Source organism: Gadus morhua, chromosome 15, assembly GCF_902167405.1.
Source record: "Gadus morhua chromosome 15, gadMor3.0, whole genome shotgun sequence".
Taxonomy (NCBI): domain Eukaryota; kingdom Metazoa; phylum Chordata; class Actinopteri; order Gadiformes; family Gadidae; genus Gadus; species Gadus morhua.
In genome coordinates, this window is record NC_044062.1 from 22629406 (window position 1) to 22655151 (window position 25746).

The window sequence follows — 25746 nt, forward strand, 5'->3', positions numbered from 1 at the left end:
GACATATACGATCTGATTGGATGACGGATCCGTTGCTGCCTGAAAAGTTGAACATTTTTCCTGTGTTGTCCAGGCCATCAGAGCTAATTACCCAGCTAGTTGATCTCTTCAACACAACTCTTATACAACTTCAACATGCTTGCTCACTTTGTCCACACTAATGTTTATCTCAAACAAATTGTTATTTGAGAACGACCGATATATCAGTTGGGCAATTTCATCGGCCTATCATAGATGTATCGTATCGGCGTATGTTTGCCGATATAAATACTTTAGTAATGTTGTCAATTTATTAATGCCATAATGTAAAATTACCTCTTTATATGTTCTCTACTGCAGTGTTATATGTCTATGCTTTAACTGAGCACATCCGAATAAACACTCCCAACACTAAGTCACATCATGGTCTGTGTGAAGGTCAGCAGCTCGTCCCGTAGAGTTAATTGGTTCCTTTAGCCCAGGGGTGCCCAACCTTTTTTGACCCAAGATCTACTTTTCAAGTAGCCAACCTCCCGAGATCTACCAGCCTAGTGACAACATTGCAAACCTACCTTCAAGCGGGGGGGGGGGAACCTACGGACTTCAGTGGGGGTTACATTCCGTCTGCGCACGGCACCTTCTCAACAATAATCAATAATCTTCCTCCCACTCAGGGTGAAAATGGTAGGTCTTAGCTCGTTTCCCCTCAGCCATGCCAACGTTTAGAGGTGCGTAACTACTGTTGACGGCTTTCAACTGCTGTTGACAACGCATGCGCTACCGCGCGTATATATATATATTTTTTTTCTTCTTCACCCCTCGCGGTCGACTTGGGATCTGTCGGCGGCCTACTGGTAGACCGCGATCGACTGGTTGGGCACCCCTGCTTTAGCCCATGATTTGAATGCGATGTTGCTGTGGCGTGAAGTCTTGCTTGAGGGTGAGCAGCAAAGCCCAAAGAGCTGCTCCGACCAGGACTCAAGAACATATACAGAATAACGGCTCATATATATATATTTTGAATATCGGTCAATGCATCGATATTTTTCCTCCATAATATCGGTATCGGCCCTTCAAATCCAGTTTGGTCGGACTCTAATGGAGATGGCTGAATTGCTTCTGTTCTATAGTTCTGTTTGTCACAAGTCCACATGATGCGGCGTCCCTAACCGGTAAGGTCTGACAAATTACCCTCTTAGGTATAAACCTTGATTTCACAGTTTGTTCCCATGTCCGAAATCTAGGTTATTTCCTAACCTTCAAATACTGAGATTGTGCATCAAAGAAACCTTAATGTTTATAGTTGAAGGAAGTCCCTTAAAAGCGCAGGGAGTCTGTCACACACAACGCCAAGTTGAATCCATCAGAGTGGGAATTAAAGAGTATTGAGCTAAGCCTTTGCCCCTTGACCTCATACGGGCAAAGTGTGTCCATCCCATAATCTCAGAGGGAAAGGTTTAATGAGGTCTAATCAAGTGCTCACCTCTGATCTCCACTTGCCTTCAGCCAATTCGAATGAGACCATGCACTGCACACAGCAACTCTTCAGCTGTTTCATCATTAGCTCTAGTAAGAATCTATAAAGGCTTTGCAAGCAAGCAACATTCAAATTAAACTTTCAAGCAATGAGGTGCACATTAATGTATGCTTTTTGGCTATCCTTTTCAGGGAAAATTGTAATTTTGTGAAATATGAAATAATAACATTAAAGATGAATTGAGTTAAGGCTATTGCTTTTGCGTCATTACAAATGTATTCATAGCATTCTCCTTTTGAGAGGAGTTGAAGGCCCCGTCAGGGCAGTTACCTAACGGTTTACCAGCCATCGGCACCACCAATTATTGCCTGGTGGTTCCTCCTGCCTCCCTTATCTGGGAGCTGTCATCATGAGCAGGCTCATTAACCGCTGCATGTCTGCCGCAGAATGCAAGGTTAGACCCAGTGTGGTCGAGAGGAGGGGGTGGAGGGCTGGGTGTGCTGGCTGCCAGCCTGCAGCCCGTGTGTGCATTTGTGGTTTGTCATTAAAAGGTTCCCCCACTTTCATACATGCAGGATATAATTCACAGATGGGGGATGTTGACGGGGCTTGTATTTTACCTTAAGTCAGCATTAACTCCCACTTTACAGGGCTACACATGTGCAGCTGCCTGCTGGTTTTATCAAACTGTATGTTTGAGTAAATGAGGGTTCAGAAGTACAGCTTAAAACCAGATTGCTCAGATCCTGTATCAGTGGATACATAGTGATGCATAGGACACCATTTATTTATAGGGAACTCACTGAATTGGCTGATATCCATTCATAATAATAGTGCTAGTATTACTTCATTGAGATTAATAGTATTCAGAATGGACCATTTTCACATCGTGGTCCATTTTAGGACTACCACTGGGGTTGTGAATAACACAAATTATGGGTCTGCTCCTTTTATGTACCAGGGCATCAGGTACCAGGTTTGTGTTATGAGTGACAGCTGTGTTGTCCTCGACGACGCCTCTTTGAAAAGGGTCTGTCATATTGTACTGGTAATACTGGTCAGGATGGCTGACCAAAAGTTGTTTGAGTTCAACACTTCACATCTTCAGTAATTAATTGAAGAGGCAATGCATGTATAGGTCATGTCTGCCCTAACCCTAAGTTGCAGCAGGAGAAAGTATGCTCGCACAGTATAATTGGCAATCAATGGCCAAGAAGTTTACTGACACGACGAGAGCTATACTTCGAGCTAGTTTCTTTTTGCCATGCTGCAACTTCCCTGTTGGGTTGAAAGGAGAAATAATGACTTCATGGCTCTTGGATGCAAATTCTGAAGAACCACTGCTGAAACTCATTCACACACACACACACACACACACACACACACGCACAGAGACACACACACACACACACACACACACACACACACACACACACACACACACACACACACACACACACACACACACACACACACACACACACACACACACACACACACACACACACACTCACTCACACACAGTGTGCTAAAATGACTGAGAGCTTTGTGCAAAGAGGATGGCAAGCGAGACAGGGAGAGAAAGGGAGAGACAGAGAGGGAAAGGAAGAGAGAGAGGGAGAGAGAGGGAGATGGACAGAGAAGAAGTATACAAAGTTTCCTGTGTGGGACACAGCAGGCATGAATAGTTTGGAATTCATTCAGTCATTTTTGAATTTTAATCGGGTGAATATTATACTATGAGCACAATCCAGTAAGACACAGGACACTGACTCATGAAATGAAATAAATGGGAAATACATGATAGACTGAAAAAGAGGAACATATTCCAGAAATTTGATCAGTATTTCCACATTTATATGAAAAACTAAATCCTTTTGTTTTCTTGTTGCAGTTGTTTTATATAATGGACAAAATGATCATGTGAGCCGGTGCTGAATAATCAGATTGCTTTGGCTAATTCCAATTAGATGACTCACAAGGTTCTTGCCTCCCATAAAACTGCCCTGTAAGCAGTTTGCTCATTTCAAACATTCAAATCCCTTCCCTCCTCCTTGAACAAGCCAATATCAGCCCTCCTCTGGAAGCGGACAGGAAATGAGGTCACGGTCCATATTTCAACCTAATATTTTTCCCACTTTGACACGTGGCTGTTCATTGTGTGCGTGTGTTTGTGTGTTTGTGTGTGTGTGGGTCATTTCCAGATAATACACTAAAATAACTGTCTTGTCTTCCCCTACTCTGGCATCCAAAAACCAACGCTATTGTCACAACATCACAACATTGTCCTGAGAGAGAGAGAGAGAGACAGAGAGAGAGAGAGAGAGAGAGAGAGAGAGAGAGAGAGAGAGAGAGAGAGAGAGAGAGAGAGAGAGAGAGAGAGAGAGAGAGAGAGAGAGAGAGAGAGAGAGAGAGAGAGAGAGAAAGAATGGTGACTGGACAGGCAGACTTGTGGTGTCTGTTGGCTTCTACTCATACCATCAGCTAACTTATTTTCCACATGCCTTTATGACAGACAATCTAGCATGCAAAGCTAAATTACAGGAAGTTTGCTACTAGAAAGAATCCCAACCTCAGGAAAATGTTAGCCCTACACAGCCCATAAAGTAAATTACAAACACTTGGCTATGTGCCTCCTTTAATACAGCAGCAGCTTTTAAATTACCGGTTATTCAAAGTGAAGGAGAAAATACACGCTCTATTGTGAAGCCGTAAAAGTACAACGATCATTGAATCTCCACATCCATTGCCAAGGAACACGTGTTGATAATGAATGTGTAAGGTGAGCATATCGGAACAAAATAGACAAAAAGTAAGTACGTGTACAGTTTCTATGCTTGTATGTTACTGGCGAGCAGGTGTTGTTACTGACTGGAAGGTGTTGTAAGGTATTGGAGGGAGTCAACATGTTGGAGGCTATTACATCATGTGATATACTGTATTGTCCAGTAAGACAAGGCCCGCCTTTCATATCACTCAACCTGTTTTACTTATGCACACACAGCTTCATCCTCTTTTAAAGCCTCCAAATTCAAGTGGTGTATTACCTGATAGGCCCGTTATGTTGTTGTGTTAATTAGGGTTAGGGTTAGAAAGAGAAAATCAAGAGTTGAATAGAGAGAATCAGGATTTTCAAACTTAACAACCAAGAAAGTCCCCTCCCTCTATGTGTTTCTCCGCCATCGAGAGGTGTTACATTTCACACACCTGTGATTGACAGGCCAGATGGATTCCCCGAACCAATTAGGACGATGAAATCGAAATTGTCTCCTACAGGCGCAGTCATTCTCACAAAGCATTTGACTCACTGAACAGAGGGATGGCTATGCCATTTCTATTCTATCTACGGCACCTTGGTTTACACAGCTTGACTCTGTCACACAAAAGGAGAGGGGTAGTTCAGTTTAAACGTTGTACCAACATTGTTCTCCCTACATGTGTCCAATTTAGCATGAAGGAATGGCTGGCCTCTGGGGGCTGTTTGGAAACACAATGCAGTACAGATCCTCAGGGCTGCTGAGAACATGAAGAGAGCAGACGAGAGACTCAGACACCCATGGGGGCCCCACGGCGGACAGACAGACGGACAGATTGAGAGAAAGACAGGCAGATTGAGAGACAGACTGATGAGACAGACTCTGGTCCAAAATGACTCTCCTCTCTCTTCGGTCTGCTTCCAGACAGGGGGGCAGAAGTCATTCACAGCCCATTGTTTTCTCTCTGAACCTCTGTCAAATAACACCAGATGGAGGGCTCAGGGTTTTCTCAAGGGGAGATATCATGCATACAACCTACCGGCTTTTAGTCTTATCTCGGCATTCAATGAAATAGGGAGTTCTCATTCTATGTTATCATGGAATCACAGCAAAATTACTGATTTAGGATCAAACAGCCCTACTATTTTGTAGCAGAACCATGTTTACCGAGATTTCAGCTCATTTGCCATCAGAAATTGGTTACTGATCTAAAGACTGATTTGTGAGACTACAAAAAATACCTACAACCCCATAACACTACAATCACATCACATGTGGTGTACAGGAACAGCATGGCTGCCGTGATGTGTGGCTAAAAGTGTGCAACAAAAGCGTTGTGTACACACATATTCACACATACATGTCAACACGCAGAAAGAAAATACCATATGGCGCTGAAAGGCCTCCAGAGGCATCACATGATCACACACAGACATGCTAACTCTTTAGACAGAAAAAAACCCTCCTTTCTCAGCTCGACTGTTTACCAAGCGACCCAGCCCCAGGTCTGAAGATACAGGCCTACCCCATGCTCAATGACCTCATGATTCCCGTGACCTAAAGACCTACATATTGCACCAATGCTTTCAATCAGTCTTGGCTAATGTCAAGCATATTCCTCAAAGTGGGATGCATGACATTAAACCATAGCAGAAGTAAAAGGTTCAATGTTATTGGAAGAAAGATGGGGAGGGGATGGAAAAAGAACACAGTTGAAACGATCATGTGACCCACAATGCTGTCTGCCTCATTGGCTGCCGATAAAGTTGCAGAAGATATACAGTAAAATTAGTTGGTAGGGCAGATCCTTCTCTTTAAATAGAATGATTTAAAATTAATTATATATACAATGACCATGACTCATGGCTCCTAATAATAACAGCTGACCCCGGAAAGAGTTATTCGGCATCTACCTTTCCAAACAAAAATATCTAGTTTCAATATTAGATAAAAACAATGAGCACTCTCATGTCGAAATCCATAATGACACTAGCCCATGCCAAGAGAAGTATGTGCTTTCACATTAAAACAGTGATGGATTCGGTATTCCTGGATGTATTTTGCGCATCCTGGATGTGCATTGAAAAATAAACCCTTGGAAAATACTATGAGGTAGACGGATGATGTGTTACACCCAGGAAAACAGATGTGAGGGTTATTGGTGGTGTTATTATTTGAGACATCCACTGTGTGTGCGTGGCGTGCAGCGAAGGGTTTCGCAGACACACCCATGATGTTCCATTACAAGTGGAAAGTGATCAAATCTACATTGAAATGTTACCCAGAGTGAAATCACTCTCACTTTAGAAGAGTGTGAAGTGATACACATGCTTTTAATGTCTCAGCTCGGGTGCCAGAAGTGAGGCAGCCACTACTCTGTCTATTTTTAACTACAGAGTCCCTGCCACAACAACACTGGCCTGCATAGAATATAATAAAATAGAATAAACTAGGATATAATATAACTCAACACAACATAATATAGTAGAGTAGAATACAGCAGAATACCCATTTGGTCCCAAGTAGCAGGGCCTGAGCAGTAAGTAGGGTTAAGTCACTTCCTAAACTTCCTATAACACAATGGCCAACAGTCAGGCCGGACAACCTGCGGTCCACACCAACCAGCAGACCAGAGAGCTACATAAGCACACATCCCTTTTAATATACCCGGCATACTAGCCACCAGCTGTGGCATTAATGTCAAATATTACCATGAAGAAGGAAATGTATATAACAGATAGACAGACGTATGATATTAGTCTTTAAAGTATGTCTCCATTGTTGCAGACACACTTGTCTGCTAGTACTTAAATTATACTGAAAGATCTTTGCAAATGCAATGCAAGAGAAAAAGATGACCTAAAACAGGATGTTCTGGTTGTCTACCTGCAAGCTGGAACAGCTTCTGCACCTCAATGTGTTATAGGCCTACACCTATTTTTATAAACGGTTATAAACTATATCATTGGTTACCTTTAAGACATACCACTGTGTAGGTTAGGAAGGGTACACCGAGATGAGAAATATTCTCCATGGTATTTATAAATCACATGTTTATAAGGTGTGACTTACTGACATTTGAAATGTATTCTATTATTATCATCTTATATCTAATATGAATTTCGGTTTCAAATCATATTTTGGGCAATAATAATGCAATTAACGATAGACAAGCTGAACCAAACTGGAAAATTCCATGTATTTGACAGGCTAGTAGGCTACTCTTATGTATTAATGATATGCTCGAAATGACAAGCATCTAAGAATAACCTTTGTTCGTGACCAGTTGTATTGCAAGCTTAATAATCCACCTGGCTTTCTTTCACCAACATGCTTGATCCGTTTTGAAAGTTGTAAAAGGTGCTAAGCTGATAGCAGTATACAACCCAAAACAAAGAGCGGATGGGGCGCACGCTACAGAGAAAACAAAGACCACTCAAACACACACGGGGCTCCGGCATCGATTCCACAACGGATCGCGAATCGAGGTGAGGGAAACATTTTGGGTTAACCTTCACAAACAACATCCAAATATGCCTGCAACCACATGCATTAACATGTTTAAGGTTTGATACGAGATCGTCCGCCCACCGCGTCCCCTGACCGGCGTTTGTGCTCAGCATCACGCCTCCTGCAGCCACAATGTGGACAACTAGACCGGCTCGATGCACACCATGTTACGATGAAGGACGGTAGGAACGATCAATAACCAAGGAAAATACACTAAGTCAACCATTTGAAAGGAGAAGTCCCCGTTCACAAATATGATGGGCTAGTCATGCCGCGCACGACCAAGCGTGCAGCAGCAGCAGCCTCTGAGTGGAGCAGCCAGATGGGTGGCAGACTATTTCCTATTTGCATTAATACTACATTGACCTAAAAATAAAAAAAACCTATGCATTCCGCGTATAATGGGTGAAATAAAAGATTACAGGCAGGCCCGTGATTATGGTGGGGCCATGCATGTATCATCTCAACATTTAACACATTTAATGGGCGGAGAACAGGAAAACGTCCCTAATAAGACGGGTATGAAGTTATCCCCATGGTAAACACTGTGTAATAACCGCAACGTTAGACCAGGCCCAGGCGGGTTTTTATTGTGGGTTATAAGACAGCATGCGACTTAGCTCACCCGTTTCCTCCTCGGTCCCTTGTTATGGAGGCTCTTAAAGCGGTCCTCTCTGCTCCTCCGTCCTGTCCTCTCTGGTCCTCTATCCTGTCCTCTCTGCTCCTCTATCCTGTCTTCTCCTCGGCCCCTTGTTATGGAGGCTCTTAAATCGGTCCTCTCTGCTTCTCTGTCCTGTCTTCTCGCCCTATTTTCTCCTCGGTCTCTCGCTCCGGAGCCTCTTAAAGCGGTCCTCTCCGCTCCTCTATCTATCTGTCTTCTCCTCCAGCCTGTATCCCAATGGCCGTGCGCGCGCCGCTGTGCCCGGCCCAGTGAGCCCCGTGCGTGCGTCAGTCAGCTCGCGCTCTGTCTGCCGGTTGCTCAGCAATAACGTCGCGTCTCGCGGTAGCGGTTGGTCTGGAGACTGGCCTCCCACTCCTCCTCTGCGCCTGCGTTTACACTTCCAGCCTCACCGGAAGTAGCGAGCCAACCGGGCGCGCGGGCTTCCTGGACCAACGGTCACGTTCCGGGGAGTTGGTTTGCTGCTGCTGCCTGTTATTATTTTATTTTGAATAAAAAAAATTGTTTAATTATTGAATTGATATACTTGAACTAAAAACACCATTAAGAGTATGTTGCAAAATATATAATTTATGTTTTTATCCAATTCAATTCTTATTTGGCATTGATCAAATATTTTACATGCTTTCTGGGGTAGGCTACTGAATTCGGTAATGTGGTTTTATACAGGATAATATGATTGTATCAACACGTCCACGCTCGTCTATCTATAATAATTGCCATGTGCACATTGCATTGCAGCAGTAAACTAATCTCGCTTCGTTTGGGTTCGTTGAACGTATACGTCAACTCAAATTTGACCAGACCACACACAGACATATATAAAGAGAGCATTCTTTACTACTAAACCACATTTGTGAACTACGTAGAAACAGACGAATTTGACGTTTTAACAACAACAAGATTATTTGAAAATCTTAATTAGTTCATTCCTGTTTTGTCCGACAGAATGAAAGCATTCCGTCAGCGCGGAGGCGCTCGTTTTGTGTAAAATGGAAACAGATGGGCGGAGTTCCAGTATTTCTACTCATATCCTTCTGCGTAGAAATGTTCCGCCCGCAGTAGACAAGGCGGAATTCAAATCAGGGCGCTTCCCGCGAGGAGAGGCGTTGTGACTGGAGGCTGGGGGCAGGGCTTCCTTCTGCCCGAGAGACCAGCCAACATGGACGATCCGCGGGACGTTCAAATCTTCAGAAGTAATACAACTACTAGATCTTCACTGTCCTCCTGTTCGGCTTTTGCTATGGAGACCAAGAGGAAGAAAATACGACAGAGCACATTCTTTCAGCAGAACGAGGTAGGCGATCGTATGTAGCAGGTGTCTGTTGACTCGGCTGTCAACATGGGTTATTGATGTGATCTGATGGTGCAAAGGCCAATCATAATGTTACTGCCCTGGAGACTATTGAAGGTGACCGTCTGAACGGCATGGTTATTTTGGTATCATTCATTTAAATAACACATATCAATAGTGAACTGTTGGATAGCCCAGATCATTATTGAACCATAAAGTGAACCCCACCCTCTCTCATGTCCATTCAGTCCATGAACAATACTAAGAGCCACCCGATAGGGGAGGGACGTTCGGCTAGGTTCCTGCATTCATCCAACATCTAAAGGCATTGAAACCTGGACCTTGTTTGCATTTTGAACAGTTAAATAACATTTGAAATGTGTGCATACATGAATTTTTTCTCTCGTTCAACTAATGTTATTTCGTGGCAATAGGATGAAAAGATGTCGAAGTCTTCTGAATAACACTGTTCAGATAGTAGAGGATACATTTTTTGTAGATACAGAAGACGAATATCTAAGAAACAGGCTGCATGTGGCTTATAGCCACATGCAGCCCGCATTACAATAGCATGTATGATGTCCACTGGTTCCCAAATCTCATCGTCCGACATGTGTTCTTCTCATGGGTAATATTGTAATAACATTTTTTAAATCACACAATCTTTCTCTCATTGTTTGAATTCATCAAACTGCCTACCCATCGAACAGATCCCATTTATTTTCGAATGCTCTCTGTATTTGTGACTCTGTGGTATAGGTCTCCAATGTCCAGGGCAAGCTTGACTTTGAGCTGCGGATGCGTGACGGGGCCTACAAGCTGCTGCTCGCCAGCAGCAAAAGGGATCAGGTCCTCAACGTCTCCAAGAGCCTGCTGACCTCCAACGCCCGTGTCCGGGCCTACCTCGCTCAGCTGCAGAAGAAGAAGGAGGAGGAGGAGGACCTGATGGGAGCCACCAGGAGGTTGGTTAGGAGGGGATCCCGGTCACTAGGCCAGGTCAGGCCAGCCCTAAACCCCTGCTTTCTTCCTAAGGACATGTACCTGAACCAACTGTAAGCTTAGGATAGGATATAGTAGTAGTTGAAATACAATTGGCCAAAAAATAGTAATGGGGAAGACATGGAATTTCAGACAAACAAAGGGAGCAAAGGAAAGTTCTAATCGAAGCAAGATTATCCAAAGAACTGAAACTAATATTTGAGATGCACTCACAAAAGGTTTTGATGCAATGGGAATGTTTTGACTGACAACCTTGTCTGCATTTTCTGGCTAAAAGGGAATACTTTCTTTCAGTCTTGCAGATCCAATTTCAGATAACCGTGTGCCCTGTGCTGGGAAGGTGGCTATTGCTGGTAAGAGTATTACGATGTGTCTCCAAATGTTTATGTTATCTGTAAACAAAGCTACAAAAAGAATTATTCTCTGCCTCAGATACAATAGACACTTTTCAGATCACACTTTTCTTCACCTTTCAGGGCTGCGTATTCCGTTGATGTGGAAAGATACAGACCACTTCAATAACAGAGGAAGTAGGTTTTGGTTTTAGATTTTGGTCCTATAGAAATTTATTATTTTATTTGCTTTTAGTTTTCTTGGTTGTTATTTAGAAAAACTTCCTGTAAATATTTTTTTCTGAGATTGTTTTTTGTTCAACAAACACGAGATCTGGTTATGCTATGGATCGGATCTCTTGTGTTTTCCAGGTTCTCGCCGGGTGGCGGTGTTCTGTGTGATGCAGATCGGTTTTGAGGTGTTTGACACGGAGATGGTGGTGGTCGACCGGTCAGCCACTGACGTCTGCTTCAAGGGAGTCACCATCTTGTCAGTGTCTTTAGTACTTACTTTATTAGAATAACAATATGGATCCAATTTAGCATAAGATTCATATTTATATTCCAGATAGAAGGCACAATATGCACTTTTGTTGTTGATGAAGACATGTTGTAGACTTTAATTGCCGGTGTTTATTGCTTTATCTATTGCTTTATACCTCTATGCATTCTTGAGTGTGTCTACCTTCGGATTTGTAGCTTAATTTCATCAATTGAAAACGATGTCATTATATATTTTTTAGATACTGTATTTTTTTGTAATTGCAGTTATGTTATCTTTCAGTAACGAGGCAGTACCCCAGTTTGAACTGAAGGTGGAGCTGTGGAGCTGCGCGGTGGAGGACGACAGCACAATTCTCGCAAACACGCCAAAGAAACTGGCCAAGAAGCTGCGCAGCTCGATGGGAAAGGCTTCTGGGAAAAAATTCTGCCCTCTCCTGGACAGTTCTGACCCTGGCAGCTTCCTACATTCGCATCCAATACCCCCGTAGGTGGAATACCTGCTTCTAATAACTTGTCTCAGACAAGTGGTTATTGTTTAATACAGACATTGCTCTTGACAGTACTAATCCATCGTGTGTGTGTGTGTGTGTGTGTGTGTGTGTGTGTGTGTGTGTGTGTGTGTGTGTGTGTGTGTGTGTGTGTGTGTGTGTGTGTGTGTGTGTGTGTGTCTCAGTGGGACTAAGTACAGCCTGCTGGCCTACACCACCTTGTGTCTGTCTGAGGCCGAGGGCAGCTTCCAGTCCCACTCGCTGGTGGTGCTGCAGGATGGTGAGGACCAAAGCATGAAAGCAGCAGAGAGAAAACACTATCACGGGAGCGACTGCTGCTTTGGCACAGATGTTTCAATAAATAATTAAATATTGACTAAAATATTTAAATTATTAAAAGCAGGAGTCATACCCAAGATGCTGGATCCATTGTAGTTTTTCACATATTCTATGTTTGATTACTTATTTATTATCCAGCTGCTCGTGATATAAACTGTGTGTTGTAGCTTTTCATAATAGATACTGCAATTTAATTCCCTTGAATGCTTTCTGTTAATTGACAAATAATTAGTATATAGTGATGACATTTTTCTAAAGCTATACCACCCACATTCACAGCTGATTGGTCCTCGTGGCTGCCACTCTATGGGAACCTCTGCTGTCGATTGGTTGCTCAGCCTCACTGTATGACACAGGCCACTATGAGTGGACACCTCAACCAACAGGTAAGCTGATTACTAATGGCTTAAGCACACCCAAAAACTGTCAATAGTAAATAGTAAAAATATAACTAACCTATAAACAAGCACATATTAATGAAATTAAAGTGGCACATGATTATATTTTCAATATGTTCTGAAATAACCTTTTGTTTTGGTCGTGCCGAATGAAAAATGTATAAGTGATTATCTTCAGGTAATGGTGGTTGGTCTAAGATTGAGCATACTTGAATTCATTTATTTGAACTAAAACAATATAAAGACTGTTGTTTATTGAAACAAAATGGTGCATTTGACCCATTCTGATGTGAAAGTTTTGTTGATTGGGTCCCTTGCAGCAGTGTGTGGAGGGGGTGTTGCGCTGCTGCAGCATGTACTGTGTGCTCAGCGCCGGCTCTCTAGACTGCTACTTCAGCCCGGAGGAAATCACAGCCAAAGTAGAGCCTTCCCAGCAAATACCCGTCAATAAGGTGAGTGGTAAAGTATTTCACAAGGAACCTCTTATCTTTATCTGTTTTCCCACTGAATTCACATTTTTCCATTTTCCAATATATGTAATCACCTGAACATTATAAGAATGCCATTTTTTTATTATCATATTATCCGTTGTATTTAATTAAGACCTTAATTAAACCCTCAAACTAAGATACCCTTCAATAGCGGAAACACCAGAGAACCATTACACAGCTTCTCATTTAGACATGGGTTTTTTATCTTCTCTATTGTGTTAGTTAATTTGGGTTTGGTTTCTGAAATTAGTATTGCCCCCTTTAGATCTCATCAAAGCGCTTATAATGTAATAGGGGAACGACAAAACTCATTTAAAGTTGTTATTGTTATCAGTAATAGTTCTTTACAAACTTGGACGCCGCCAAAACACATTTCCATAAACAATGATCTGTTTATGAAATAAAATAATAAAATATTAGCAGTGTAGTGAAAAACAGTTCCTCGTCGGGCGTTTGAAAAAGTGAATGCTACAATTCTTATCAACACAGAACACGCGCATCCGTGTGACGGAGAAGGACTCGTCGGGTCGGAGGTCAAACAGTCTGACCATCATCAACCCCTCGCCGGGGGGTTCTGAGTCGGCCCTCTTCACCATGGAGGGCCGGGAGGAGCTGGAGGACTGGGTCGATGCCTTCCACCAACACTTCTACGACCAGAGTGAGTCGCTGTCGGGACCACACCCAGACACCCGCTGTAACCGCGCTCGCTCAGTGCCTGGCCTGAGCAACGGTCGTCTGGTTCATTGTTTGTGTATTCATTGGAAGATTAGCGATTGGTAAATACTGTGTGTCATAATAACATGACACACTAGCACACATACAAATGCAGCGGTGTGATTGCAGGATTTGTTCAGATAACGATGTCGGGCGAGATGCCATGAAGAGTCTAGAGTTGTCCTAAAGCTGGTTAGACTTTTCCATTTGCTGTACGAGTGTATTCTATTATCATTATTCTGTAAACATGGCCCCCCTCAGGCGCTACACTACTGCTGTTTAGCAGCAGAAAGGTGCTGGGGACGTCTGGCATGGCACTGCAGAAGGTTCACGTTGTGCGTCCCTCTGCCTCTGTCCCGTGTGGTGTGTGGTGGCGTGGGGAGCAGGCGAGTGGCTGCACTGCTGTGACCGGCTGATGGAGATGGAGGTGGAGACCCCGCCCAAACCAGCACTCTTCCTCACCAAACAGGCGGACTCTGTTTACAACGATCTCAGTGAGTTGGGAACCAGTGGCTGACTGAGCCCAACCAGTGACTGACTGACTGACTGACTGACTGACTGACTGACTGACTGACTGACTGACTGACTGACTGACTGACTGACTGCCTAACAACATTGACGGGGGTTGATTGCTAAGTATTATTGTGTTGTGAAATGCTCTTAGCACTATTTTAATATCCCTGTGTTTTTGGCACAGCATTTCAAATTAATCCTAATGAAGTAAATGTTAAGCATATGTATTTGGAATCTTTCCAGGTATAAACTCGCCACGCAAGTTTGAGAGCATCACAGACATCATCCACAGCCAGATTGAGAAGTCAGACGGCCACTTTCTCATTGGTCAGGAGGAGGAGGAAAGGGGAGCCCCTAATTGGTCGACCCTATTCGACGGGTCCCGCCCCGTGGTGGTCCAGAAGAGCGTCATGTCACCCAGCAGAAGCTCCACCCCCTTTACCAGCCCCGCCCCCGGCGGCGGCTCCACCCCCGCCCCCGGCAGTGGCTCCACCCCCAACAGCAGCAAGAAGCGCCGGGCCCCTCCCCCTCCCTCGCCCTGCGATCCCCCGCCCGCTCGCCCGGCCCGCCCCCCCCTCCCCGCCTCCATCCGCCCCATCCCAGCCCGTCCTCCTCCCTCGGCCCCCAGCAGGGAGAAGGAGAACGCGTTGCAGCGCCCCGCCCCGAGGTCAAAGACGGGACGGCCGTCGCTGGACGCCAAGTTCTCCGCCATCATCCAGCAGCTCCAGAGGAGCCACCCCGCCGGGGGTGGGGGGGCCGCGCCCCTGAGTCGGAAGAATGCCCCCCTGGGACACCTCGACGTGCAGCCCCACGGCGCCAGTCACCCCCAGGACCCTCACGCCCGGGCCCCCGACAGAGACGACCCCCGGTCCGGGCCCCTGACGGCGGACCTCAGGCTGGGCCCCGTGCCGGCCCCAAGGAGCAAAGCGAGGAAGTCTTTCCGGGAGAAGATGAACCCCAAGGGCTGGTGAGGCGGACCGGACCAACACAGGCTCCGGACTAGAGAGGGCAGCAGGAGCACTCCTGTTCATGTATCCAGCACTCTATCATAATTATAATCTGTATAATTATAATTATAGTGCGTTATTATAATCCATTATGCTGCACATTATTTGCCTACTGTGTGCCTTAAATTACAATTTCGATTTTCTTTTTGTAATTTACTGATACTCATTTCCTGGTATGGCTTTTTAATCACATCTTTAACCAGACTAAAAATAACCAGCTAGTGAAACTAGATTGGTTGGACTAAAAATTGATTAAAATGAACCAATAAAGGCAGAGGCCTAAATTGCACACGGTTGGAGGGCTCATACGCCAGTAAGCAAATTCTCCACATCAATCCTCTCCCACACAAATGGAGATGATTAATGTGTCTCATCTCTGCCTCTTGGCACCTCGCTGTAGTGCAGCGTTTCCATTCAAATCTGTCTATTAATGGATCATTTGCTTTGAAACACTAACGTAACTGTGACTATGTCATTACCTCTGCAAACATGTTATTTGTTGCAAATCTGTAATGTGAATTGTTGACTGATTTTGTTCTTAGTTTTTTTGTAACAATATTCTGAGTAGTGTAGTTGTTTGTGTTTTATAATGTCGACCATGAATTCCAATAACCTTAATGCAACACAAGGCATCTCTATTAGCTAGTATGATGAAAACATCATGTAATACCTTGGAACATTTTGAACCACTCAATATTTCAACCACTCAACTGTCTGCTGCCTGTCATGGCAGATGGCCAAGAGCAGGGGACGTCCTGATTGGCTGAAAAAGGAGAAAAAATGAAGAGCCTAACCGGAGTAAAATATTAAAACCACCTGCTCCCAATCTTGGAAAAAGGAAGACAGAATAGAAGCCCATTTTGACATCCTCCATGATTAAAACGTTTTGTTTTGGCTTCATTGAAACGACTAAAATACTGAACGCACAAAAATGGTTGCAGCTCATTCTAATAACATTAAGCTTGATTGTTTATTTTCTTGATTGTATTTTGTAGATTGTTCTCCATTGTAAACACTGACTTTACACAATGGTGTATCAAAATCTATTTTAGAAGACTATATTGAGGCTACACACCCCGATGTCAGATATCATTATTGGATGGTGATAAGTACTCCCTTTCACCCCTGTGTTTATTAGTAGATTATAAAGCCGGGGTAATTGCTCGGGTGCCGTTCTCAAGCGGTTGGATTACCTTTTGTTTTCATGACAATGGGCATAATAGTTGTAATGCACTTCTTTTTACCATCTTTTCTAATATCGTCATTGTGGGCATTTCAAAAGACGGACTGTAATGTTTTGCTGCAATATCAATAAACGCGCCTTTTTATAGTGGAGATAGAGAGACCCTTGTTGAATATTTATTCGAGTTAATCTTGGATGTACTATGTTTTTGCACTTTTAATTAGGCCTGGTGCCTCTTGATGCATCGTGTGCTCAGGGCTCAATTTCCCAGATAATACGCATGAACAGCGATTACTGAGTAGTCCTTTTTTCATTTGAAAATGAAATTCCTCAATGTATTAAGGAGCACCATCTATTGAGGCAACAGCAGCCTTCTCTATTGTACCGTCTCTATCCTTAACTGCATCAAGTAATTATAGATTGACATCAGAAAATCATAGCAGCCATTAAGGTAGAGCAGGAGGTACAACCATGAGGCTGTATTTGTTTTCCTAAAACGCCATGGCTAAAGCCTCTTTCCCCCACACCACTCCACCTAGAGCGTTCTAAGAACACCATGTCAGATGTGTTAGCCCTCGCCCTATATTAGCATTCAGTGAATTGCTACTAGTGTGCCCTTAAACAAATGTCAGGCCTAGTTAATCCAGAGAGTCGAGTGTGGGACTCAACCTATGAACAAACCGGAGCTTTGTCCTTGGAGCGTCAACCCCACTGCCAATACAACATTCTTAAATCACATTTCAGCATCAATCACCCCCAGTTAACGAACATGCTAAGCAGGCTCACAGCCCAACATGAGAGCTGCACACGGGTCTGAGCCATGAGGCCCTGGCCGGGCTGGAGATGTCCATGCGCGCCGTCATGAGATTTAAATGGAGATTTATGTTCGCTTGAACCCCTCAATTGCCATTTGCGGCTATAATTCTTTATCTTACCCTCTATTAAAATGTTATTATTGCAGATCTGTGAGTTGGAAGAGGAGGGCTGGCAAGTCTGCCTTATTTTATGCTGAGTTTGTTTGCTGAATATCTTTTTCATGGGGCGGGTTTAAGGGAAGTGGAGGAGGGTAATAAAAGTCAGAGTGCAGCTTTTATTGCTGCTCAGCGCGTTCACACACTCAGACTCGCACACATACCGCAATCGAGGTCCATGCGCCGGGAGATTTTTCTACTGCAGCAAATACTAGAGAGGGTTAGCTGGCCTTTCGCCCAGAAAGACCCTGCTGTGAAGATTACAGCAGAGCAGATTCTCAGAGCCACATAATGGAATTACAATAATAAATCCCCATTCGTGCTGCGTTTGGTTAGAAACAAAGAACATTGAATAAACAATCTTATTTTTTTTTTTTAACAAATTGTCGAAGACAAATTCCAACAGTGAGAAATGTATCTCTCTGATCAGTCGGAGCGGAAGACAACATAATATCACCAACCCAGGAACCATGTAGATAGTAAAATATTTTAATTAAATATACAGGAGGTTGTATAATACAAAATGTTTCATTTATTCTCTTTTTTTCCTCACTTGCCAGCTGGGTGATTGGTAAACAGATGGCCATCGTATCAAAAGAACAACACGTTTAGAATGAATGTTAATGAAACGGAGAGGGTGGAATAGAGCACAAACAAAAGATAGACATTATCTTATAGTTCTTCAAATGTAGTGTTGGTTTGAATCTAAACACGTTCACGTGTGACCTTGAACTCAGTATACAAAGACACACAACTACATTGTGCGACCGACTTTATACTACCTTTGAGCTATTTACAGAGTATAGCAGTTTATATGAGAACAACCACGCAATAATATCTACAGTGCTATTTACACTGAACGTAAGACAAGAGCGAGTGTGTTGCCATGGTTCTGATCCCCAATGGAGGCTTTGTACAGGGGAGGCTTGCCGGCACGCAGTGGATGCTGGCTCGAGCCTACGCATGATAACATACAGTACGGTTCAGTACTTCATCAGAACTGTGTTAAGCATTATCCGTAAAACCTTGACACACAAACAGTAATAGTGTTATTTGTATTCCCCCCCCCCCAAACCCCACCTCTTACTTTGAAACACTAGACATGTTAACGCTGTATTTGAGCTGTCCCAGATTTCCATTAACAGAAGTTATAGTGGCTGTAAAAGCTGAAACAGGTGTTGTCTCTTCACCTCTGGCTACAGAGCGCAGGAGGAATTTTTTATGGAGTTCTGGTACCTTTTGATCATTGCCAGAAAAACACGCTGGCTACACCTCTCCAAAGTCACACGACAAGAGGCTTGGGAAATGTCAAATATTTGTTAATCTTTTCAAGTATTCTTTGTTGATTGATAGCCTAAGACAACTAACAGCTGTAAAAGCAAACAATTGCTAGTAAGAAAAACAGTTGATTCGAATAGTAGGATTAATACTACTTTTCTCTTTCTCTTATGCCTGGTGTATATGCATGTGTGTGTGTGTGTGTGTGTGTGTGTGTGTGTGTGTGTGTGTGTGTGTGTGTGTGTGTGTGTGTGTGTGTGTGTGTGTGTGTGTGTGTGTGTTTGAGGTGTGTTTACGTATGTGTGTGTCTGTTTGTGTGTGTGTGTGTGTGTGTTTGTGTACGTGTGTGCGTGTGCGTGTGTGTGTGTACGTGTGTGCGTGTGCGTGTGTGTGCACGTGTGTGTGTGTGTGTGTGTGTGTGCGTGTGTGTGTGTGCATGCCTGTGCTGCTTTACAGTCAACACTGATAGTATGAATGATACTCTTAAATTGCTACTCTTTAAGATGGACCTTAATTGTCGTGCTAACTCTAAAACTAAGATTGCGAAGGCACAGGTATACGCAAAGCAACAGAGTTCACTGCCAACATTCCTATTCAAATCAATATGGGAGCCTACAGAAAACAGAAAACAAAAATAAAAAAATAAGTGGATTTGAGGTGAGCATTCCATAATGCTAGTAAGAAAGAACAAAACAAGTTGCTACAAGTCCACTAATTACAGAGAGCTCGGATCATTCTACTTCCAAACAATTTTTTAAATGATTGCAATGATACAAAAATAAACATTAACTTGTGATTGGTCAATAGATTAAATAAAGTAACTATTCTGCATTTCTAATTATCCTGACATAATTCCTTAATAAAAACCTGAATTGAGTTGAAGTTGAGTTTACAGTACATGCATGAATACTTTAGCACCCCAAACTGCTACCATGAGTCCAATATTGGTCTTTGCGTGGTTCTGCAAAAGAGCAACATCAGCCCCTGCCTTCAAAGAGTGACCAGAAAATGTGCTGTAGCAAAAGGAAAAAAGAACAGGCAACAATTTTCAGCGTGGAGACATGTAAACAAATGCAACCGCCACCCTATGGCTGAAGTGTGCCATTACACTCAATAACTGTTTCCCGTTCGGGATGGAAAGCGCACCCCTACATGTTAGAGGTGCAGGCTTTATCGAGCGCCCTGGTTCCTCTTTTGAATGTGTTTGTTTAGTATTTCAGCAATAAATGTATGCCATTCTCTGACACAGTAAACAAATGGCTTCTCCCGGCCCGCCCCCCCCCCCCCGTTTAGCGGTGGAGAGCGACAACCTGACAGGCGGTGACTGAGGTTGACTGACTGATTTGTGAGCACATACACACCAGCATTGTGCAAATAAAGGATACAACCATAACATTAAAAACAATAAAATACAGTGAGTGGTAATGAAATCATAACAGTGCAAAAGTAAATAATACAATGAATAAAAATAAGTGGAATTTGAGTCAGTTTAAGCGGTGGCCGCGTCACTCTGTAACCTAGCGGCGTTTCATTGTCAGTGTTTGCATTCCGACTTAAGACAAGCCTTCTCCCAGAGAACCAGAATAAACAACAGAAAAGTCTGAATGGATGAGTCACTTTACGGGAGGGAGGGACGCGAGAGCAGAGGACGAAGAGGAAGCAAAAAGAAAACATAGGGCATTGTTTATTTCTTCTCTACTCTCGACGTGGTGGTCATTCCTTCCGGTTTGCTCCTCCCCTCCTCTCCCCTCCTCTCCCTCTCCGCCCGCCTGCGTCTCCCTCCTCACAGTCTGGTGCTGGGGTGCACCGAGGAGAGCTGTGGCGGGGGCAGGGTGGACAGGGGGTAGAGGTGGTGCAGCAGGTCCCCGTACAGCGCCGCCCCTCCCGGGTGCCGGTAGAAGTGGTGCGGGCTGGGCCCCGTGGCCAGCAGCTGCCGGTGGAACAGCATGGAGTGGAAGGCCATGGGGGGCACCAGGGGGGACACCGCGGTCTGGCTCTTCAGGTACTGCAGCCCCGGGTGGTGGTGGTGGTGATGGTGGTGCGGGTGGTGCTGCTGCTGCTGCTGTTGATGGTGCAGACCGTCCTGGGGCCGGGCCGACACGTACATGCCCGGGTAGAGCGGCGAGGGGTAGGCGGTGGCCGGGTGGCCCTCGGGGAGGTGGGTGTTGAGGTGGCCGGCGTGCGCCGGCTCGGCGGGCTTCAGGTCCTCGGGGTCGCCCCGGCGCAGTGGGCCGGCCGGGTGCATGGGCGTCACCACGCGCACCTTCCTGTCCGGTGCGCCCTCGTTCTCCGCCTCGCCCAGGCTCCGCTTGGAGGGGGGCCGGCAGGGGCTGGTGTGGGGCGCGTCCGGGGAGGCCTTGCCCCCGCCGCCGGGGAAGCACGGGGGCGAGGGGTCCGGGGAGCCGCCCTGCGGTTTGGGAGAGGAGACGGTCATGGGGGGGACCCTGCACGCCTTGGGGTGGGAGTCCAGCCCGCCCTGGTGCATGATGGGATACTGAAGGCTGCAGAAGGGCGGGGGTTTGGAGAAGGAGGACAGCCTCTGGGAGAGAGGCTTGGCGATGGTGAAGTCCCGGGGCTGGTCGTCGGTGTGGCGCCCGTCGCCGTGCGTCTGAGTCCGGTCGCCGTAGTGCGACCTGAAGGCCAGGCCCTCGCACTCCAGGCCAACGCCGCTGCACACAAAGCCCTCGCGGCCCTCGCCGTCGCGGACGTAATGCCCCCTCTTCTGGCCGGCCATCCGGTCGTGGCTCAGGCAGTTCTCCGTCTGGCGGTAGAGGCTGTGGAGGTGGGGCGACGAGTAGCAGTCGGCCACGTAGCCGGGGTTGTGCGACGGCGACGGCGCCGGGGGCCCGCCGTGCAGCAGCTTCTCCCCGGGCTTCTCCGCCCCGTTCTGGGCGGGGGGCTGGGGCAGGTAGGGCTGCCAGGGGGGGGAGACCTGCGGCTGGAGGTGGTGGTTGGTCCGGCAGGCGTAGGGCCCCGACAGCTCGCCCAGAGGGTTCCTCTCGGCCTGGTCGCCGCCGGCCGCCGGGTGCAGGGGCTTGGCGCTCTGGGCGTGCTGGATGACCGACGGCCTGAAGACAGTGGCCACCTCCGGGGGGACGTCACTCACACGGGGGGCGTGAGTGACGTCACCCGGCCTCACGCCACCCGCCTCCCCCCCGGCGCCGGCCCTCCTCTCCCGGTCGCGCTCGCTGGTGGGGAACGAGGGGGGCGGGAGAGGGAGGGGCAGCGCCGGGGGAGGGAGTGGCGCCGAGGGGGGGGTGTAGGAGAAGGGGTTGGTGTCACACACCTGCGAGAGAAGCTTCTTCTTGGCCAGGGGGGACATCACCCCCTGGCCCGCGCTGCAGTATGCGGTGAGCTGCGGGGGGGACAGGTGCACCTCGCTCCTCGGGACCCCATAGTCTCTTTTCTCTGGCAAGGAGTCGGGCCCCGAGGCGTCCCCGGATTGTCTGTCTGCCGCCGGCTGCTTGAACATGGGCAGCACCTTGCCCACCCTTCCCCCGTGGCCCTCGGCACCCCCGTCCCGCCCCCTGGCCGCGGGCTCGGGCAGCCCCGCCCGCACAGCTGCTTTGTTGGGATGGTCCCAGCGATGGGCCAGGTACGGGGGGGGGTTGAGCACGGCGACCGTTCCCGGCTCCGGCCGCAGTTCGGAGGGGAGCTTCTCGTGGAGGATGGCGGGCGGGGGGCTGGACAGTCTGCGTGGGGGGGCGTCAATGCCGGCGCGTATCGCTCTGCATTCGCCGCTCTCCTTGAAGGACGGGGCGGGGCGGGGGTCCGCGGCGACCAGGGACTCCTCCTTCTTCAGGATGAAGTGTAGCTCCTCCTCCTCCATGACGGCGGGGTCTTCTTTCAGGTGGCCCTCCTCCTGCCTGGCGCACGCGGCCAGCTCGCCGCTCTCCTCCGTCTCGTCGTAGTCCTGGGAACGGTCACCGCAGGGGTTTAGATATAAAGAACATAGATAGACGAACACGATACCTCCAGATGCACTCATGGTATTCGGGGGTTTTCACAGGAGAACAACCAGCATTAGGAGGAGATGACAGTGATGAGATAATGACAAAGCATAAAGAATGAAATGAGATATAAAGGAATGACAAAATACCCCCAAAAATACCCAGACTGAACAAAAAAAGATTCCCATGGGGATCGGGGTTGGGGTGGTACTGACCTGTAACTTCTCCTTGCATTTCTCCGTCTCATCCTCCTTCTCCCTCTTCTCCCGCCCCTGCTTGGGATTATGGGAGCCTTTGGACTTCTTGGCCCCGGAGCCCTTGGCCCGGGCCGCGGCCGCCTTGTCCTTGCTGCCCTCCTGCTTCTTGGCTTTGACCAGGGGCAGCGGAGTGTCTGATTGGCCCTTCAAATTCCTCTCATAAGGCAGCAGGAGCCTGTAGAGGAGACAAGGAGGAGCTCAGAGCCTGCTCGATGTTGATTTGTTTCACAGGAGGGCAAAGAAGGTGGGAAGGATAAGATCTCCTGTTTTAATAACAATAGGAACAAAAAGAAAGAATAATAATACGCCTCCGCTCTGCTAGAGTCAGACGCCTGCGATGTACGCAAATATGGAGGCGCACAGCTATTCTCCTTAATACCTGTCACACATTAGCTGCCTTTTTCTATTTAATCTCACTGGTTTAGGGAAATCCAGATTCAGGTGGATAGGTTATTGTGTGTGCATGTGCGTGTGTGTGTGTGTGTGTCTGTGTTTGTGTGTTTGTGTATGTGTATGCACCCGAAAGTATTGGAGGCAGGCTTCCTCCTCCGCATTCATACAATTCAGCAAGCGAGCAGTCACATGACCAGGGGGAGTCAGAGGGTGGCGGAGGCACAGCCCTGGCGGAGCTGAAGCGTTTCTCAGTTGTACTTGTTCTTAAATCCTCAGTGTGCATGAGTTCTAATCTAATCTTCCGATGTGATTAATCATGTCGGACCACAAAAACAGTTACAGTAAGACAGCTGGCATCCAAGCCTTGTTTTGAACACACTGCACATTTGAAGTGACTGATTACTGCGGAGCTATGTTCTGACTTAATCAAAGCCGTACTTGCTGACATTTTTATGGAAATACCACTGCTCTTTTGAGGTGAGCAAGGGTAAGGGGGTTTCACTGCACGTGACGTTTTATTTTTTCTATATTTCCGTCAGCCTTTCATATCAGATGTCGTAACTAATGGGAGTTTTATGATGTGAAAAGCAGTTTTTTTCTAAACTATGAGAGTAAAACACTATAATTTTGAAAGTAATGGGGAAAGCTGTCGCAGGTCCAAACAGCAGATGGAAATAGTCACGGGCTGAGAAACTAAGAACATGGAGGAGAAAAACCAGCGGCTTTAAAGAAAACAAGAATAACATTTCAACGCTTAACACATTTCTCAAGATGAACACCACAGCATGACTCTCTCAATCAGCGGCGATGGAATGAATACGGTTTTTCCTTCAAGTGCCCATTAAAGCTCTCTTTTGATTCCTTTTAAGGAACAAACACAATAAGACAAACAATGAATCACGGGTACTTTTGCCTTTTTCTTCAAAAGGAAAAAAAAAGGAAAAGAAGAAAAAATCCTCACTGAGTTCAAGAGGCTCTGTGGGATTTTTCTGTTATTTTTTCCTCTGAACAAAAGTGCTGGCAGGCAAAGCGGTGAAACTACATTTCATACAGCTGCTCCGGCCCCCAGGCCTCGGGCCAAGAAAGGAAATGTACTATTAAATGTGACTTAAGTTATTGGAGAGAGGCAGAGCCCAGCCATAGTAAAAAGAGAAGGAAGGAATGAAAGAGAAACAGGGGGGGAAAGAGAGGGAACAACAGAGAGAGTGCATAACACAAACATTGAGGGAGGACAGAAAAAATGTTTGGCATAAAATTGAGGAATGAATTCTAAATCTGTCTGTAAGGCTGTATGTATACCGAGGGGCTGCGGTATTATTATGTTTAAGAGTGACTATATAGAATATAGTGGCTGTATATATATATACATATATTATGGGAACAATAACAATGATATGATAATTTTATGACATAAAAGGATATCAAACGTTACCGCATAGCATAAACATTGACGTTCGGGTATTTGGCGTTTCACAGACATGTAAAATAAGGTTTATGTGGGGCAATGTTTTGTCCCCGATCCCTCAGTGAACCTAACAGCTTGCAACACAAAACAGTGGGATTAATTTCCTGAGACCGTAAAAAGAAAAAAAAACTCAAGTCTAAAGTGTGTTCCATCCCATTCTGTGTGCAAATGTCCAGCCTCTTGCCATTTGGCCATCAAAGTGCCCGAGCAGTGTCATGTATACCGTGTTTGGTATCAGTGTGTGGGAATGAGAAGGCTGTCTGGCCCCAGGTCAACTTTATGGAATGTCAATATGGGGAGAGGGGGGAGGGTGTTCCCCAGCCAGATAATGAAGGAGCCAGTAAAATCACTGGAGGCCCTTCAGCACGCAGAGTGACATGTTAAAAGGATAGTGTGCGGTTATGGTCCTGAGCAACGCCAAGAGTCTGACTGTGAATATGTCCTTTGTTATGCTATTCTTTTGATTGCAACAAAATGGGTAAACAGCTCCTTCAAAATACAACAACCCTTTTTTGAGCAATATATATATATTACAACTGCTTACAGTGTAGATTTCCACAAACAAATTAAATTGAGCAGTTAAAATTGTTTGCCTACAGGGCACTGTTCTTTGTAAAATTGATTTTCGTCGTGTTTTCCTGCCCTGAAAACTTCCCATTTTTCTGCGATCACAAGGGTAATAAAAGTCCCTGTATATTTGACATTGTCATGATCACAGTCATGATGATACATTGGGGATGATAAAATACACGCGAGTAAGACGCTGTTT

General features: G+C 45.9%; 3 protein-coding genes across 9 annotated transcripts in view; 1 reads left to right on the forward strand and 2 right to left on the reverse strand.

The window, feature by feature from the left end:
* The window catches only part of cep170aa (centrosomal protein 170Aa), a 50177-nt gene extending 41395 nt beyond the window's left edge, over nt 1-8782 (reverse strand). For 3 of the 6 annotated variants that reach the window (XM_030379096.1, XM_030379094.1, XM_030379092.1), the window contains exon 1: nt 8348-8782. The gene's annotated coding sequence lies outside the window, so the exon portion shown is untranslated. The remainder of the gene's footprint in view (nt 1-8347) is intronic. The other 3 variants (XM_030379099.1, XM_030379098.1, XM_030379095.1) reach the window with 1 other exon arrangement.
* A 640-nt stretch (nt 8783-9422) lies between these two features.
* On the forward strand, nt 9423-16823 carry rtkn2 (rhotekin 2). Of its 2 annotated transcripts, XM_030379105.1 has the most exons (12): nt 9423-9698; nt 10455-10657; nt 10989-11047; nt 11171-11224; nt 11399-11516; nt 11811-12014; nt 12204-12298; nt 12637-12743; nt 13076-13207; nt 13736-13904; nt 14347-14454; nt 14717-16823. In XM_030379105.1, the coding sequence occupies exons 1-12, from the start codon at nt 9564-9566 to the stop codon at nt 15442-15444; spliced, it is 2112 nt and encodes a 703-aa protein (XP_030234965.1). In that variant the 5' UTR covers nt 9423-9563; the 3' UTR covers nt 15445-16823. The 2 variants fall into 2 exon arrangements, with proteins under 2 accessions (XP_030234965.1, XP_030234966.1); XM_030379106.1 differs by lacking the exons at nt 9423-9698; nt 10455-10657 and adding an exon at nt 10672-10691.
* Nucleotides 16824-19270: 2447 nt separating this feature from the next.
* arid5b (AT-rich interaction domain 5B) overlaps nt 19271-25746 on the reverse strand; it is a 73495-nt gene continuing 67019 nt past the window's right edge. Inside the window, exons 9-10 of the mRNA XM_030379254.1 lie at nt 23078-23294; nt 19271-22825 (exon numbers count right to left, since the gene is read on the reverse strand). Of these exons, the coding sequence (XP_030235114.1) occupies nt 20696-22825; nt 23078-23294 (2347 nt within the window). The 3' untranslated portion in view covers nt 19271-20695. The remainder of the gene's footprint in view (nt 22826-23077; nt 23295-25746) is intronic.